The sequence below is a fragment of the Callithrix jacchus genome, chromosome 18 (assembly GCF_049354715.1).
Source record: "Callithrix jacchus isolate 240 chromosome 18, calJac240_pri, whole genome shotgun sequence".
In the NCBI taxonomy this organism is placed as follows: Eukaryota; Metazoa; Chordata; class Mammalia; order Primates; family Cebidae; genus Callithrix; species Callithrix jacchus.
The window spans coordinates 29,471,640-29,490,168 of record NC_133519.1 but is presented as its reverse complement, the minus strand read 5'-3'; the positions used below and the strand labels follow the sequence as shown (position 1 = coordinate 29,490,168).

Below are 18,529 nucleotides of genomic sequence, written 5' to 3'. Positions count from 1 at the left end.
AGGCCTATAATCCCAGCACCTACGCCAAGGCAGGTGGATCATGAGGTCAGGAGTTCAAGACCAGCCTGGCCAACATGATAAAACCCTGTCTCTACTAAAGATACAAAAAGTTAGCCAGGCATGGTGGTGCATGCCTGTAATCCCAGCTACTCAGAAGGCTGAAGCAGGAGAATCACTTGAATCCAGGAGGCAGAGGTTGCAGTGAGCTGAGATTGTGCCATTGCACTCCAGCCTGGGTAACAGAGCGAGACTATCTCAAAAAAAAAAAAAAAAAAAGGGAAATAGTTAAACGAATCTCTTCTGAGGTCAGGTGCCCCATGTCTCATCCGCTTGGCCTGCCTCTGATTTCAGCCACAATGATAATGAACAGACAGTTCCTGTGAAGCTCAGACTCGCCTTGTGACAGTGCCCCACCTCAAGGCCAGCCCTGCAGGTCTTTCTGCTTTCTGTCTCCATTTCTGGGTCAGCCTCACTGCCTCACAATCTCAAATGCAACAAAAGCATTCCACTTCTTCATTCCTCAAAGTCATTAACTTGCGCATGATCTAAGAGTGAGCAAAGATTTTCTACACAGAAAAAAAGTAAAATCATTAATCATAGAAAAGACCAACACATCGGACTGATATTCCTAAAAAGAAATCCCTAAGTGAGTCAAAATACAAACTATGGGCTAAGAAAACATATTTGCAATATATGTATTTAGCAAAGGACTCAAATCCAGAATAAAGCATTGCTGCAAGTCAATAAGAGAAAGATGAAAGATTACATATTATTCCATTCATATAGACTTCCAAAAAAGGGTAAAATTTCCATTAATGGTAACAGTAGTCAGAATAGTGATTGTGTCTGAGTGGAGTGTTACAGAGAAGGACTACTCGGGAGGGTACTGGGCTGATGGGAATGGTCAGTATCTCAATCTCAGTGGTGATTCCACAGTGTATACAACGGATTTTATGTAAAATTAATTGAGGTGCAGACTTTGTGCATGTCACAACAGGTAAGCTAGAGTTCAATAAAAAAGAAGGGAAAAAGTTTCCAGGCTATGTTAGGTTGCGCATTCACTCCTGCAGCCAAGGGAATACAGTGTGCTGATTGGCTGGGGACTGGGTCCCACGGCCCTTCCCGAGGGCTGAGGATGGAGTTCATCCACTCAGACCAAAACTGGACAGAGGGGAAATAGATGTTCTAACGAAGACAACTAATTCCTATTGGTCAGGACAGAGGTGGGCCTTACCTTTAGCAAGTGAGGCTGGAAAACACAGGCAAGAGAGAAAGACAGACACAGAGAAGGAGAGACAGGGACAGAGAGAGGCAGAGTAACCAGCTGTCGGCTTTCCAATTCTTAGTTCTCCTGTGAGTGAAGCTGCGCTTCCTATTTGGGGGCTAAGAGTTCCCTGTATCTGTGGGGGAACTTGGTATTCTTTTTGGCCACCTGGCATTTTGAGCCTGCTTTTTAATTGTCTGGGGAAGTTCCCCACCTTATGAATCTTGACAGGAGGCAGAGTCGCCTCCCACTCTCAGTGCTGAAAATGCCAGTGCTCGTCATCGAGGCTCAGCCAAGGAGATAGCAGAGCTCCAGAACCACAGGGACCACAGGGGACATCGGTGTGGAAGACTTAGTCATAGAAGAGTCCAGTCACGCAGTGTGGGCACAGGCCAGTGTTCGCGGGGTCAGAGGAGCAAGCAGCAGCAGCCAGCGCCCAGCCCCGTGGTCTCACGGTCCTCAGGCCCCATTCTAAGGTGTGATGTTTGGCCCTTTTGCCAGCTGGGAGACCCAAATCTGATCGTCCATCCTTCCTGCCAATCCTCTACCCCATTCGATATCCTTTCAGAAATGCCTTTTTGGCCAAAACCAGCCAATTCATGTACACTGTGTGAAACCAGGAACCCTAATTGAGCATAACATCCTTTCAGAAAACCCCCCTTTTGGTTTACACTAATCTATGAAGGCTCTGTTACTTGCAACCCAGAGAAGCAACACCTGAATTCAAAAGAATGCTTCTACTAAGCGAATTTTCCACACCCTCACGTGGTCACAAGGAAGCTGTCTGCTGGCAAAAGACCCTTAACACCCCAAAAATCACATGACAGGAGGAAAGGGGGCTCGGCCAACATGTGTGAATAACAGTTGGGTCCTCACCTTATGTTTAGTTCTCACCGTAAATCCACAAAATAGGTATTGTACTAGTGTGCTCAGGCTGCCGTCACCACAGACCACAGACTGGAGGGCTTAAACCACAGACATTTCTGTTTTCTCACAGTTCTGGAGGCAGGAATTCTAAGGTCAACATGCCAGAAAATTCTGTTTCTGGTAAAACCTCCCTTACTAGCTTGCAGACGGCCGCCTTCTCACTGTGTCTTTGCATGGCCCTTCCTCTGTGCACAGACAAAAAGATCTCTAGTATCTCTTCCTCTTCTTATAAGGAAGGACACCAGTTCTATCAGATTAGGACCCCACATTACGTGACCTCACTTAACCGTTACCTTCTTAGAGGCCCTGTTTCCAAATACAGTCACACTGCAGGTTAAATCAGTAAATAAATTCTTGGGGCACACAATTCAGTCTGTAACAAGTATTTTCCCAATACTGCAAACAAGAAACAGGAGGTCAGCGTTCCTGCCCAAGGTCTAGACAAAGCCTTGGCACTTTTTAGTCTTGCTTATGGTTTTCAGGTCTCGCTAATCAAATCCTGCAAATTCAAGCCTCAAAGTATGAAGTGGAAGAAAAGTATGATACATCAGAGTAGCAAGAAATAAACAAACCTGAGATGAAACCGGTGTGACTGTCCTCCGGTCTGCCCTGGAGCCACAGGCTGGAATAACGCAGACATACCCACTGGCTCCTCTCCAAGCTCCAGCCATGCCCGTAGCTGGCGCGCCATGGCCTCCTAGCGTCTTGGGGCCTGCATTTGGGTCCTGACTCTCACGTGACTTCGTGAGTGCCAACAAAGACTCCTCCCTTAACCAAACTTTAGTCAGGCTCCTTTAAACCCGCTTCTCATTTAGGCCTTGATCTCGGCCTGCTGAGCCCAGTTTTAGCAATGAACCTTGTTAAGTCCATCTGCTGAGATTCTCCTGCCCTCAACATCCAATCAAGCTGTTGTTCCTCCTCCTAATCAAGTTCCTCTGAGTAGTTTTCCATCCACTCCCCCACTCTGCTCTTTGGCTGTAAATCCCCCCTATCCCTGATGTATCTGGGGTTGAATTCAATCCTCTGGCCTATTGCAATAATCTTGACCCTTATTGCAATAGTCTTGAATAAAAAATCTGTTGCTGTTTTTCACAGATATCAGGATAATTTTTCTTTAACAGTTGATTAGGGGCAAGACCACAGCTCCCATTTCTCCTTACACAGCTCCCTAACACACAGTTGTGCTTCAGCTGGTGCTCTCTCAAGAGGCAAGTGAGTGGGTGGGTGGGTCGGTGAAAACTAAAAGTTCCATGGCCTTGCTACAGAGAAAATCAAAGAGCCCCTTGAAGACTATGAGCAATGGACAGTGGGAAGAGCCTTAGAAACAGGAAGATGGAGGAGAATAAAGAGAAGAAAACAGAGGATTCCTAGCAGCACGTCAGATGCAATCGGAACCACTCTTATGCTATCCCTTTGGGACCCTCCAGAAGCAAAGGGCCCCAGCCTTGATGGCCTGAGGGTCCCAGGTCCAAGGGGCAGCACTTGGCAGAGGGACAAACATTGGATAATTATTCTGGCCCTGGCTTTGGTGATCTCAGTTCTGCGAGGTTAGGCAAATCAGCAAACCTCTGTGATCCTCAGCCTTTCCAAGCATGAAATGGCAGTAACAATGGCTCCCTCACAGGTGCAAGTGAGCCTGTCAGTGAAATAATCTGTTTTCTTTTTTAATATGCATGATATTTACTGAGAAGAATGCAAATGCTCTTTCTAGGTGGTATTCAGGAGGTGGATTGAGGACCTGTCTTTGTTTGTCTGTTTGATCAGAGTATTTTTGCCCAAATGTGCACATTGGTGGGATTGATAAAATTTTGAAAGAAAAATGACAGCTGTGCAAAACTGGTGCATGGAAGAAAAGGAATGTCATGATTTGGGACTGCCAGGTCCTCCAGGCTCCAGCAGCAAACCAATGGGGCAGGGCTTTGTTGAGAGCTAACCAGGACGAAAGATTGGCTCCTTTGGGAGTTGGCGAGCCATCCAAATCAATGTCCAGGGAGGTGGAGCCAACTCAGACTCTCCTGGGTTGGTCCTTGTCTCCGAAGGCAGGGTCTGTCAGTGAGATGTCGTGGGTGGTGATAGCATAGTTCTCCGGGCAGATGTAGGCCGGGCAGTGCCAGCAGCTGGCTGTGGGTGGTCTGCCCAATATGTCACAGAGGCCTGGCCTACAGCTGGGGCTCAGGACACAGTCCAAATTTGCAGAGGAGATCTCCTGGGCTGGCCTGAGTAGGCAGCAGCGTGCTTTACCGCAAGGACTCCGCCCAGAGGCAGGCAACTGGAGCACTATCCAAACAAAGACAAGCACTACAGAGGGATGACCGAGAGAACCAGAGGCCAGAGAGGAGGGAAGGGGAACAAAGGGGCACCTGTGGAGGTGGGGCAGTGGCAGCTTAAAGGGCCCTCCCCCACAGGGTCCAAGGGTCTCCCAACCCAGTTAACAATTATCTTCATTAACATCCTAGCCAAAACACTGCTTCCTTTCACTGAAGAAAAGTTATTTTTTATTTTAATTTTCTTGAGAAAGAGAGACGGTCTCACTCTGTTGCCCAAGCTGGAGTGCAGTGGTGCCATCTCAGCTCACTGCAACCTCCACCTCCCAGACCCCAACGATCCTTCCACCTCAACCTCCCAAATAGCTGGGACCACAGACATGCGCCACCATGCCCAGCTAATTTTTGTATTTTTAGTAGAGACAGGGTTTTGGTATTGCCCAGGCTGGTCTCAAACTCCTGGACTCAAGTGATCTACCCACTTCGGCCTCCCAAAGTGCTGTCATTACAGGTGTGAGCCACTGTGCCCAACCACAAATGTTATTTGTAAAGCACATGCACATTCCTGGTGGAAGGTGAGTATCCTCACACCCATTTTGAGAAATGTCTTTTAATCATCACAATGCAGAGACTGCATTATTATCTCTATTTACAGACAGGGCAGTATTTTTCTAGGGCAGCTTTTCCCAAATCGTGCTCCATAGATTGCTAATAGTAGTATTAAGAGGTAAGTGGTGCTCACTTTTGAAAATGCTCCTGTAGCCAAATATGTTTGAGAATTAATGCAGAGGGATGGTGCATCTGTGAGCATAGACCTAGGAATCAGAGAGGCCTGGGTTTGGGGCCAACCCCGCCAATTATCAGCTATGTGGCTGCAGCAAGTAATAATCCTAGCTTCCTTATCTGGGATGTGGGAATAGTGGGAATCCTAGCTTCCTTATCTGGGACGTGGGAATAGTGGGAATCCTAGCTTCCTTATCTGGGATGTGGGAATAGTGGGAATCCTAGCTTCCTTATCTGGGACGTGGGAATAGTGGGAATCCTAGCTTCCTTATCTGGGACGTGGGAATAGTGGGAATCCTAGCTTCTTATCTGGGACGTGGGAATAGTGGGAATCCTAGCTTCCTTATCTGGGATGTGGGAATAGTGGGAATCCTAGCTTCCTTATCTGGGATGTGGGAATAGTGGGAATCCTAGCTTCCTTATCTGGGATGTGGGAATAGTGGGAATCCTAGCTTCCTTATCTGGGATGTGGGAATAGTGGGAATCCTAGCTTCCTTATCTGGGATGTGGGAATAGTGGGAATCCTAGCTTCCTTATCTGGGATGTGGGAATAGTGGGAATCCTAGCTTCCTTATCTGGGACATAGTCATAAGGTTGGTGTGAGGGTTGATGTTACGAAGTAACAAATGTAAAGCTCTTAGCACATAGCTGGTGCAAAGAAAGTCTTCAATAAATGAGAACTCTTAGTGGCATTGTAGCAGGTTAAATATTGTTAATCTTATAGCTAGACCTACACATTTTTTTTTAGGGAGAGAACAATTTTGTTAGGAAAAACATCTTGATAAACCACTTGAAATATGGCCAGCAATGAGACTCTGAAGTTATAAGACATTCATAACCAAGACCAAAACCTGGAAAACCAAGTTGTAAAAAGCCAGAGTCCCATAGAGGTGAGTATTTATTTCTCTCCATGCCTGACATGATCACAAAGCGGTTCTGGGCACAAAGATGAGATCTCACCTCTGCCTGCACCTCCCTCTTTTCAGTTACTACTCCGGCCTTTACAGATTCACCTACACACACTCACACAGGCACACACCACTCCCTTTTCAGGAAGAAAACTACAGGCTCCGATTGATTCGAAATTCTACAATTTGCACTTTATTACTTCCTCTTTACTCTCCGAACTTTAAAGGAACACATTTCCATAAAGTTTAAATCATTTCAATGAGGTGTATTACCTTTCTAACTGGGAGTGTGGTGGGGGACGGGGGGGGGCACTTTTATTTTCTTACTGCTGAAGACTCCACTCAGTTATTTGAGCTCCAGGAAGCCTTCCCTGGCCACCCATAAGTTAAGGGCCCCTCTTCTGAGCTCCCAGGACACCCACTTCACACCTATGCTACAGAACACACAGCCAAGAATGGAAATTATCCAAGGGTTTGTGTCCATTGCCATAGCAGGCTTCCAGCTCTCCTCAGGCACACAGGGCCCCTGACTTCCTCATCTAGGTATTCTCAGCACCTCTACCACAGCTGGCAGACAGCAGGGCTATTGTTACTGAGCTGCCCATGGCACCAGTGGCTCTATGACTGAATCTGAACATCTTCCCTGGAGAAAAGCACTTGCTTGTCGAGGGAGGAACGGGGGTCTGAAATGCTAACCCCTGCCCTATAGTATGGGCGTGCATACAGCACACCTTCCAAAGCCCAGAGCAGCATTCTTATTACATCCCGGAAACCCCCTGGTCAGGGGCTTTTGGGGTGACATCCAGTATGTAAATACCAGGGTCAGGTCCTGCTGAGCGGCACAATAGTGCCACATATGAAAGTTCCACCAGTAGCAGAAGGCTCTTTCATTAGTCATTTCACAGCATGCAGCTGTAAGGAATCTGGAGAAGCTTGATTTGGCTGGGAGGAGTGCATTTTCCACTTGTAGGCGTCTTGAAAACTTTCATACTAAAAGAAAAATTAACATCAAGTAAATCATCATAGTCCAAAATGAGAAGCCAGAAATTGAAGGTGGAGAGCCAGAGTAGCAAACAGTGGAGAGACACCAAGACTCAAGCTTCCACCAGGACCCTACACTGACCCACACATGTGTAATGGCTGTGGCAAGACTTGCATGTAAACAGTGATCCTAACATGTCCCAGACATGGTGGCTGTCAGAGCCTGGGCAAATGCCAAGCAGTATTCTAAGGTGAGGCACTGCTGTGGTTTGAATATGTCTCCCAAATTTCATGTGCTGGAAACTTATGATATTTGAAGGTAGGGCCTTTGGAAGGTCATTAGGATTAAGTAAGGTCATAGGTGTGTGGCCCCACAGTGGGACTGGTGGTTTTATAAGAAGAGTTAGAGTGAACTGAGCAGGCATGCCTGCCCTTGCCCCCTCGCCATGTGATGCCCTCTGCCATGTGAGGATGCAGCAAGAAGGCCTTCACCAAATGCCAATGCCACGTCCTTGGACTTCCCAGCCTCCAAAACATCAAGCAATAAATTCCTCACCTTTATAAATTATCCAGTCTGTAGTATTCCGTTACAGCAACAGATGATGGATGATGTAATATTCCATTACAGCAACAGACGGGCATGATTTGGGATACAGAGAAGGAAAACTGAGAGGTCACAGAAGAGAGAGGAGAGTGGAAGCTGGGGAAGAGGCACTGATGGAACCAGCTTCCGCCCTTCCCTGCAGAAGAGAAGGCTTGGAGAGATCCAGGAGGACACAGGGGAGAATGAAAGGAAGTGGCCCTACTTGCCACAGTGGCTGGGTCAGGGTCAGGAGGCCAGGATTGCTTTATATCCTGGCTATAATGGACTTAAGAGTTTTTTAAGATTTTTTTCAAATAGATTTACTATGAATCCTAGAGCTAACCCTACTGATAACTCTCCCCTGGACTCCCTCCTGATTTTGACCTTGGTTTGTGTATAGGGGAGGGATGAGAGGCTGCGGTCCAAAGGGAATGCAGTTTGCCTGTCCTCTCTGGGTATCGCTCACTGCCTTTCCCCCGGCTTTTACCTCATCATTTATTTATGCATTTAAAACATGTTTACTGAGTGAACTACATGCAGCAAAATGCAGTAAACGGCACATTTTTTTTCTTTTTTCTTTGTCCTTTCATCTCCTCTCTCTGGATTTGCCTTGTCCCTGCACTTGAGATGAAAGCTAAGCAATAGCATGGATTTTCTAGCCACTCTGAGCCATTAAATAAAGAGGCTCTTTAAAAACACAGTGAAAAACTGCTCCCCGCTCAGGCTCCTTCACTTCAGGTTTGGAAACTCGGTACCAAAGAGGAAGGCATGGACTTTGCCATCTTCTCTCCTCTGCCTCTCGCAGCCAACTGCTGATTCTCAAGCTGTGAGAGAGAGGGAACTGCGGGGAAGGACACAGTAGTTCACTACTATTTCTGTCATGACACAGCCTTGGTGCCTTCTGGATTTAGTAGATTTTCCAATGCTTTCCTCAACAGCCGCACTTAGGCACATTGCAGTTAAAGCATATGGCCACCAGGTGACAGTAAAGGCCTTGTTTCCTTGCCATTAGACTATCATCCGGCTTTATGTTTCTTTAAGATAAAGTTAAGGCTGGGCGGGATGGCTCATGCCTGTAATCCCAGCACTTTGGGAGGCCAAGTCAGGTGGATACGAGGTCAGGAGCTCAAGACCAGCCTGACCAAGATGGCGAACCACCCTCTCTACTAAAAATACAAAAATGAGCTGGGTGTGGTGGCACACTCCTGTAATCCCAGCTACTCAGGAGGCTAAGGCAGAGAACTGCTTAACCCAAGAGGTGGAGGCTACTGTGAGCTGAGTTCGGGCCACTGCACTCCAGCCTGCGTACAGAGTGAGACTCCCACTCAAAAAAAAAGGTAAAGTTAAATATGCTGTCTCCCTCTTCCCCGAATTATTACTAAGTCTAAATATTCCCAGATGTTGATCATATTACCTTCCCTTAGTTTAGAGTCAGAAACTTTTCCCCAAAGGCTCCCTGTATGGCTGGTTGCCTTTATTAATAAAGACCTTTATTAATAATAACTATTATACTAATAATATCCATTTGTTTTTGACTATACACCAGTTATGTTACAGCCACTACTTATGTGTTGACTACACGCAGACTACACGCTGTGATAAAACCTAACAGTGGTATCATTTTACCCTCGCACCACCTCTACAAGAGAATTACTCATGCCACCACCACTGCCCCTGCCCCATTTAGGGTTGCCAGATAAAATATAGGACACACCGTTAAATCTGAATTTCAGATAAACAACAAATAATGTTTTAGTATATGTCCCATGCACCATTAGTGACATATTTATTGCATGGGACATAAATATTTTATGGAACATATTTATACTTAAAAAATTATTTTTCTGAAATATTGGGCAGCCTAGAATTTTATTTGCTAAATTTGGCAACGCGACCCCATTTTATGGATAAGGAAACTGCACCTCCAGGAATGATAAGCAATTTAATGAAGGCTAAGAGCTGGTAAGCAGCATTGTCTGAACCCCAGACCTTCTGAAGTTATGCAGGTTCCTTCCATTCCATCCTGCCCCTCCTTGTTGTCCAGGGAATTCTTCTCATCTGCCAGCTGCTGGTAAAATAATCTGCCATCCTCAGGTAAAATAATCCTTGCCACTGTTCCCAACTAAACAGAAGAAAAGCTTTTCTTCCCAGCCAAGAAGGATTCACTGAAAGACGAATTCCCATGACTGACCTTCCCAAATCTGTCTTCCTTGCCAATTTATCATTTTTGAAAAAAAACGATTGAAAACCTCCCGTATTTTTTTCCACACTGATATTCACATTTTTATAACTCTTTCAAGACTACCTCTAGTAAACTGAAATGTAAATACAATCGTTCATCCCAATTTGTTCTCCTGGCCTGAGTACCCGAAACATAGTACAGTAATTTAAAACTACACATAAAGAAAAAAAACAAAACAAAATAAAGCTATCATGTCATTGCACTAAGAGGAGATCAAATGTCGAGTACTTTCTGGTTTTTCCCCAGCCATATCTTCCAGTATTTGATGATGACAGACGTAGTCAACTTGTATTCCACAGCAGGACTTACTGTCCTGCATCTTAGGACAATAAAGCCACGTTCCAGTTCTACGGCTCTACCAGAACACTACCCCTCACAATGTTAAGGTTAGTCTGTGATATAGCTAACTTAAGTTGGAACCTGTATACTGCCATCTTATAAAAGACAAAAATGTTTCCATTCTCCTCAAGGACTGCTAATCTTGATTTCTGTAAATTGCTAGATCATTTGCAGGATGCAAAGAGAGGTAAAGCTGCACATCTTCTCTTATCTGCCAGAATTGCTGGCCTTTGTTTCCCAGAGTAAGCACCCCCAGATCATTCCATCCTGGCGCCAAGCAACTGAAAATCTATGGATCCCACCCTACCCAGACGATGTGTAAATGAATGCTAATCTTAGCATCTGTGAACCCTTAAATAACAATCAGAATGTCAAATAGTCCCCTGGTACTCGAAATGTCCGGAACCCCCTCACCCTCCTCTCCACCCAGAAGGTGATTTGAATCCACTGGCCCTCGGAATGTCTGAAGCCCCTCACCCTCGTCTTAGCCTGGGAGGTGATTGACAGCTTTCATTCCCATCTCCACCCCCACTCCCAAGGTGGTTTTGCGGGTATAAAAAGGTCTTGTTTCTTTTCATTCGGGGCCACGGGTTGGAGTGAGTCCTCCGTGGTCGCCGGCAATAAACCCTGCAATTTGGCATACTTTTGTTCTGGTGTTGACTTTCTGTGCTAAGTTCAATGCAACAAGTCCCTAACAGGAATAAAGGCAAAGAAGGAACATTCAAAGGAGTTTATACATGCAAAGTGCTTAGAACAGGGCAGCCAAATAGTAAGTGCTCAGTAGATGTGAGCCGGTGTTATTATTAACACCTAGAGACATTACTAATGGCCAGACCAGGAAATGGCTTTGTATTAATAACTAACAAGCCATAAACAATGCACAATGAGAAGGAATGATGGTGCCCAGAGGGGGGTGAAATTAGGACTGTGAGGGAATGGAGAAAGGCCATTCATTCATTCAACAACCATGTCATGAGTGAGTGCTATGTGCCCGTCTTGAAGGCCCGGTGAGCCCAGGGAGAGGCAGGTCTTTGTAGTATGGTGTGATAATTGTGCACTGAAGAGCGCAATACCCAGTACAGCATGGGAGCACAGAAAAGGGGAACCTCAGCCAGCCTAGGAGGTCAAAATGAGGTCAGGGAAAGTTCACAGAGCAAAACCTCAGCTGACTCTTACTGACCCAGTGACTGCTGACCAGCTGAGGCTGAGAAGATGGCACATTCCAAGCAGTGGAGGCAGCAGCAAGTAAAGGTGCAGACTTAAAACAACAAAGTGCGTGCAGAGGACGGGGAGACAGTTCAGTTCCCTTCTCCCTTGAAAGTCAGCCAGTCAACTGGGCAATTTATAGTTACCAGAATGACAGAACACCCATCTGTGGTCCCCTGCACAAGGATGTACAAATGCAAGACTTCTCCCATCTTCAACCAACAGGAGCAAGACAGAGGGCATCACCAGATGAGAGTTGATGTTGTGGAGAAAGGAGGTTTGTCAGCTTCATATACTAACCACTGAAGAGATGTTATATGTTATATCTTTTTTTTCTTTTTTGAAACGGAGTTTCGCCCTGTCACCTAGGCTGGAGGGCAGTGATTCGATCTCAGCTCACCGAAACCTCCATCTCCTGGGTTCAAGTGATTCTTCTGCCTCAGCCTCCTTACATGTTATATCTTAATTAAGTTATTAACATCACTTGCAAAGAAATTCATTCTCACCAATACTTGGGGCTTTCCCATTAATCCTTATAAGCGCCCTCCAACACAGATTTCATCATTCCCATCTTACATATAAGAAAATGGATTTCCAAAGGGATTAAAGGATTTTTTTCAAAATTATATACGATAACATGAAGAGTAGAAGCTGATCTTCAACGTTGTGTATAATTTCATTCCCCTTCTTTTCCACCTCTTTAATTAGAACACAGCCTTCAAGACCCTGCTTGAATCCACTGTGTCCTGACATGGTGGGAGGGACAGAAGGGCAGAAAGGGGGATGAAAGCTGTGTCCTCCTGGCAGAAGAGCAGAAGAGAACAAACCTACTCCCTCAAACTCTTTTATAAGGACTCTAATTCCTTTCGGGATGGCTCTGCCCTCAGGATTTAACCACCTTCTAAACACCTGTCATCTTAATACTAGCACATGGGTGATTAAGTTTTAACATATGAACTCGTGAATTTTTTTCTTTAGTGGTTACTTTTTAAAAAGGAATCATTATCTATAAAACTACATATTGAAATATTTACAGATGAAATAACATAACAGCAAGGCACGGTGGCTCATGCCTATAATCCCAGCACTTTGGGAGGCTGAGGTGGGCAGATCATGAGGTCAGGAGTTTGAGACTAGCCTGGCCAACATGGTGAAACCTCATATCTATGAAAAATACAAAACTTAGCTGGGTATGGTGGCGCACACCTGTAATGCCAGCTACTCAGGAGGCTGAGGCAGGAAAATAGCTTGAACGCAGGAGGCAAAGGTTGCAGTGAGCTGAGATTGTGCCACTGCACTCCAGTCTGGGTGACAGAGCAAAACTCTATCTCAAGAAAATAATAATAATAATAATAATATCAAGTTTGCTTCAAAACAATACAGGGGAGGGGATGTTTGTAAAACAAAATCAGGCCACATGCCGCAAATCATTAGAGCTGAACAAAATGTACATGGGATTTATCACACTACTATATCTACTTTAATGTATCTATAACTTTTTTCATGTTAAAGCATTTCTTTTTTAAAAAGAGTCTCATGAAAATATCGGGTTTCTATGAAAAATGCTTATTTTTCCAAAATAGGGAAAAGAGACTGGCCTCCCTCTTTCCTATATTTCCCCACCTCCCCAAATATGCTCGCATTTGTCACAGGCCTGTCCTCCCCACCCAAACAGAAAAGAAAAGGTGCCCAGAATTCTTGCACCATCTGTTAGGTGCTAAATATGTCAAAAGAGTTCTAGTTTAAAATGTGTGGCATAATGAGATTTAGATTCAACGAGACAACAAATTGATAACAATATCCAGGACTTGAACTCAGAGCCAGAACAAATAAACACAATAGAGGTCTCCATTTTAAACACATAAAATATGCATTAACCACTTTAAACACTCAAAATATTGATCAGCCATTATTGAAACCCATTTTATGAATGAAGTAATATTCCTTTTTCCCTCTTTTTCTTTTTTTCCCCTTCTTTTTCTCTTTTTCCCTCTTTAAAAAAAATAATAAATAAGAAATAGAAAAAGAAAAAAAAAAGAAGAAAAGATTTTAATCACAAAAAAAAAAAAAAAAAAAGAATTTGGAACCAGAAATACCATTTGACCCAGCAACCTCATTACTGGGTATACACCCAAAGGATTATAAATTATTCTACTCTAAAGACAAAAATAAATAAATAAATAAATAAATAAAATAAAATGTGTGGCAGTCACTCGTGAAGACAGAGAAGCTGAGAGGGCACCCTGTCCATTGTTAGATGCTGCTCTGCTCATTCTCCATGGCCAAAGAAGAACTGGTCCTCAAGAGACAGATCCAGGACTGAGCACAGGCTACCCTACAACCTCCACCAGCTCTGAGGGAAAAGACCCTGTGGGGTCTGCACCTGTGAATGGCAGCACCCAGCACTGTGCCTGACACGTGGTGGCACTCTATACATGTTTGAGAAAGGAGACAGGAAGTTGATTTAGTGGGTTTAGTTTTTAAGTGGGTATGAATAAAAGGTAACCTTTTGAAGTATCTTCTAATCCTCCGTATATATCATTGTTGCAGAAGGAAAACTTAAGTGAGAATGTAACTGCCAAGACCTCTTAAAGTGACATTGGTCATAGCAAATGTAGGAGCTTCCTGTCTCAGAACTTTTGGGATGAGCTGGGCTGACACTGTCAGCTGCTGCTTTGTAAAAATAAGCCCTAGAATTAGATAGCTACTCCTTATGATGCTCACTCAAGTGCTATCTTTTATTTTTAACCTTTATCACAGTCCTCAAGATAGAGTGTGCAGGGTCTCGCCCACAGCTGCTGAGTCAAACCCCAGCCTGCTCCACCCTTCCTGCTCCCAGCTGCATTCAGCTAAAAAGGGGCTGCGAGCTCCCTACGCAAAGGAACGTGGGGTCTGAGGCCACAGATGGTTGCAGGGAATCTAATACCCACACAGCACTGAGAAAGAACAGCTGCACCTGATTTGAATCTTCTTTATTTATTCGGCCAGGCACTTAACACACAAATATCTTGTTCCATCTTACATACACAGAATTCACAACTGCTTTCTTAGCTCATTCCTGTTGCTCAACAATCTTTTCTTATGCTTGCATGTTCAATGTAAATAAGTTTCACAGAGTCTTCCACTTTCTCCATATCAAGTGATTTTATGAACCTGTTGGCATAGTTAGTTGAGACAACAAACATTTAATAATCATGTGTGTCAGGAGTGGGAATGCCAGAGAAATGCTTATAGCAAAATCAAGGAAAAGTATTATAGGGAAAAAGGATGTAATGGGGATTTCTTTATATTTTGTTGCTTTTTTCTTGCTTATAACTTGATATTCACATTGACTAATAGAGTCTTTGAAAAAAGTGTGTGCACAGCAAATAGGGCTTCGTTGAAATGGACACATGAGGATGAAGGGCCTATAGAGTTGTTCACTGCAGGAATTAATGTCATACTCTGTGTGTACAAATACTTGTCCTAGGTGACAGGCAATCCCAACGTTTATGTAATTTGTGCCATATATATCAGATGTAACTCAAAGGCCCTGTACTTAACTCCTAGAAAAATCTCAAGACACTCTTCCCCCAGTGCCCACAGATCCCACAAACCCCTTGCATTCTAATTAAAGCTCTGCTGGGGTTAGGGTTATTGACAGTCAAATCCACGCTGACAGAAAGCCTTTCTGTGAAACAAATAATCCATCTGTCATGCAAATAAGCAGCCTCCAAAGTGGTAAATTTGAATTTCGAATGTTCACCTGTTATCTTAACATTTCTTAGAATGTGGTTCAGCCAGTAATTGCTAGATCATTATTTTTCAGTTTTCCTCATTGCCATCCTTCAAAGAGCTAAAGAGCATGCTGTTTGTGTTGTTAAATTAATATTTTGTTGTTGTGGACTTAAAGTAGATGAATCACTGTAGTTAAATCTTTGGTTTCCTTTGGAGAATGCTTTTACAGTCTAAATGTTTTCTAATACAACAATTTCTTTGATAAAATATGTCTGTTTCCTTAAATAATAAGCTTCAGGTTAGGCTTGAAATTCAAGTTCCTTCTGGTGAAGTTCCTTAAAGGTCTTTACACTCCATTGTTGAGGAAGTTGCTGGGCACTAGAGGGCGCTCTCAGCACACTGGGATGGGATTTGTTCGTTGCCCAGAATTAAGAGACAGGTGCTGATTGCTGGGTTTTGGGCCCTGTTGGGAGCCCCAAATCAGCCTGCAGAGAGAAGCCACTTCTGTGAGCCTGCATTGGCCCTCAGCTGCAAAGTGCCAATTCATCTGCCTTCAGTGAACCATCTGAGCAAACCAACTGCTGAGCTTTCTCCCCTAAGGGAAAGCGTGGCTGCTAAAAAGATTCTTTTTGCCATTACTACTCCTTTCTGAATAAAGTATTTCATGGTCAACAATTGTTCTCACATGTACTACCTTGCCTGCTGTCCTTCGCGGATAACATTCCAAGGTCTCAGGAGGAATGGAATACAGTGCATGTTCAGGAATGCAACTTGATGGTGATGTGTGATGAAGTTTAGAGTTGGATTTCAATCTTGCCCAAATGCTTACTCCTTGATGACAGGTCGTGTGCTTACTTCCTCAGCAGATGACTTCTCCTCCAGCCTCACTTGTGACCAATGATGTATCATGAATACAGGGCTGCTGTTGAAGCTTATTATGGAGCCCCCTTGTCCAGAATATGTATTTGATGACAGCAGCAAAGGGAAATCAGCAGAGTGTAACAATGCCCTGAGAGGACCTACAAGAACTGGGTGAAGGAAGCCATAAGGATTGACAACGAATACCTAATGACTAAGGCCTAAGAGAGTGAAGGGAGAACAGGTCCTCCACAATTAGCACTTGGCACATAACAATGTGAAGCAGGATTAAAGATTTAAACATAAGACCTAACATCATAAAAATCCTAGAAGAAAACCTAGGCAATGCCATTCAGGACATAGGCATAGGCAAGGACTTCATGACTAAAACACCAAAAGCATTGGCAACAAAAGCCAAAATTGACAAATGGGATCTAATTAAAGTCCACAGCTTCTGCACAGCAAAAGAAACTATTATTAGAGTGAACCGGCAACCAACAGAATGGGAAAACATTTTTGCAACATACCCATCTGATACAGGGCTAATAACTAGAATCTATGAAGAACTTAAACAAATTTACAAGAAAAAACAACGCCATTCAAAAGTGGGTAAAGGATATGTGCAGACACTTTTCAAAAGAAGATATTTATGCAGCCAACAAATATATGGAAAAAAACTCATCACCACCAGTCATTAGAGAAATGCAAATCAAAACCACATTGAGATACCATCTCACACCAGTTAGAATGGCAATCATTAAAAAAATCAGGAGACAACAGATGCTGGAGAGGATGTGGAGAAATAGGAACACTTTACACTGTTGGTGGGAGTATAAATTAGTTCAAACATTGTGGAAGACAGTGTGGCGATTCCTCAAGGATCTGGAAATAGAAATACCATTTGACCCAGCAATCTCATTACTGAGTATATACCCAAAGGAAAATAAAACATTCAGTTATAAAGACACATGCACACATATGTTTATTGTAGCACTGTTCACAATAGCAAAGACTGGGAACCAACCCAAATGCCCATCAAAGATAGACTGGATAAAGAAAATGTGGCACATATACACTGTAGAATACCATGCAGCCATAAAAAAGGATGAGTTCATGTCCTTTGCAGGGACATGGATGAAGCTAGAAACCGTCATTCTCAGCAAACTGACACAAGAATTCAACATATGAATTTGAAGAGGGGAGGTACACAACTCATTTCATTGCACTCTGGTTTGGATGGCAATTGTCAAAAAAGATCTAGTTGTTTTGGACTCAGCTGGTTGGTTATGAGCTGGTCTGTGGGTTTGGACTGGATTCCTCACTGGAGAATAACCCCTCAACCTTTATCACCTGTTTATAGCATAATACTAGGAAGTGATGTGTCTTGCTTCACATTTTTGTTTAAATGTGGGTAGGACTTTTTTTTTAATTTATTTTTATTATACTCTAAGTTCTGGGGTACATGTGCAGAATGTGCAGGTTTGTTACATAGGTGTACACATGCCATGGTGGTTTGCTGCATCCATCCCCCTGATCTATATTAGGTATTTCTCCTAATGTTAGCCCTCCCCAAACCCCCCGACTCCCTGCTATCACTCCCCTAATGCCCTTACCCCCTGCCCCAACAAGCCCCGGTGTGGTGTGACATTCCCCTCCGTGTCCATGTGTTCTCATTGTTCAACACTCACTTATGAGTGAAAACATGCGGTTTGATTTTCTGTTCTTGTGTCAGTTTGCTGAGAAGAATGAAAAGAAATAAATAAGTACGAAAACATCTCTTAAGAAATTGACTCTTGGCCAGGTGAGGTGGTTCAAGCCTATAATCCCACACTTTTGGAGGTCAAGGTGGATGGAACACTTGAGTCCAGGAGTTCCAGACCAACCTGGGCAACATGTCAAAACCCCATCTCTACAAAAAATACAAAAAAAAATAATAGCTGGATATGCTGGCATGCACCTGTAGGCCCAGCTACTAGGGAGGCTGAGGTGGGAGGATCACCTGACCCTGGGAAACTCAAGGCTGCAGTGAGCTATGATCATGCCTCTGCACCTCAGCCTGGGAAACAAAGTGAGACTTCATCTCAAAAAAAAAAATAAAATAAACTGACTCAGATTCACCTTTTGATTCACAACAAAGTCTTCCAAGTTGTTACAGGTTGAATTTTGTCCCCCCAAAAATCATATATTGAAGTCCTATCTCCCCAGTACCTCTGAATATGGCCTATTTGGAAATAGGATTGTTGCAGACATAGTCAGTTAAGATGAGATCATATCTGAGTAAAATAGCCCTACTTCAGTATGACTGGTGTCATTGTAAGAAGGGGAAATTTGGGAATGATCCAAGATGGCTGATAGCTAACATCCCGGGATTGCAGCTCTCAGGGAAGGCACGGAGAACTAGAGGACGCCACACTTTCAGACAAATTCTGGTCGCTCACGGAGCAGAAGATCCCCCAG

At 43.9% G+C, this 18,529-nt stretch overlaps 1 protein-coding gene across 3 annotated transcripts in view; it reads right to left on the bottom strand.

The window, feature by feature from the left end:
- TNFSF4 (TNF superfamily member 4) overlaps positions 1–17,629 on the bottom strand; it is a 202,513-nt gene extending 184,884 nt beyond the window's left edge. For 2 of the 3 annotated variants that reach the window (XM_017966089.4, XM_078356284.1), the window contains exon 1: positions 2,764–17,629. Coding sequence is in view for 2 of the 3 variants with exons in the window: in XM_078356284.1 (XP_078212410.1) it covers positions 2,764–2,862 (99 nt within the window). In the remaining variant the exon portion in view is untranslated. The remainder of the gene's footprint in view (positions 1–2,763) is intronic. The other variant, XM_078356285.1, reaches the window with a different exon arrangement.
- Positions 17,630–18,529: the final 900 nt, after the last annotated feature.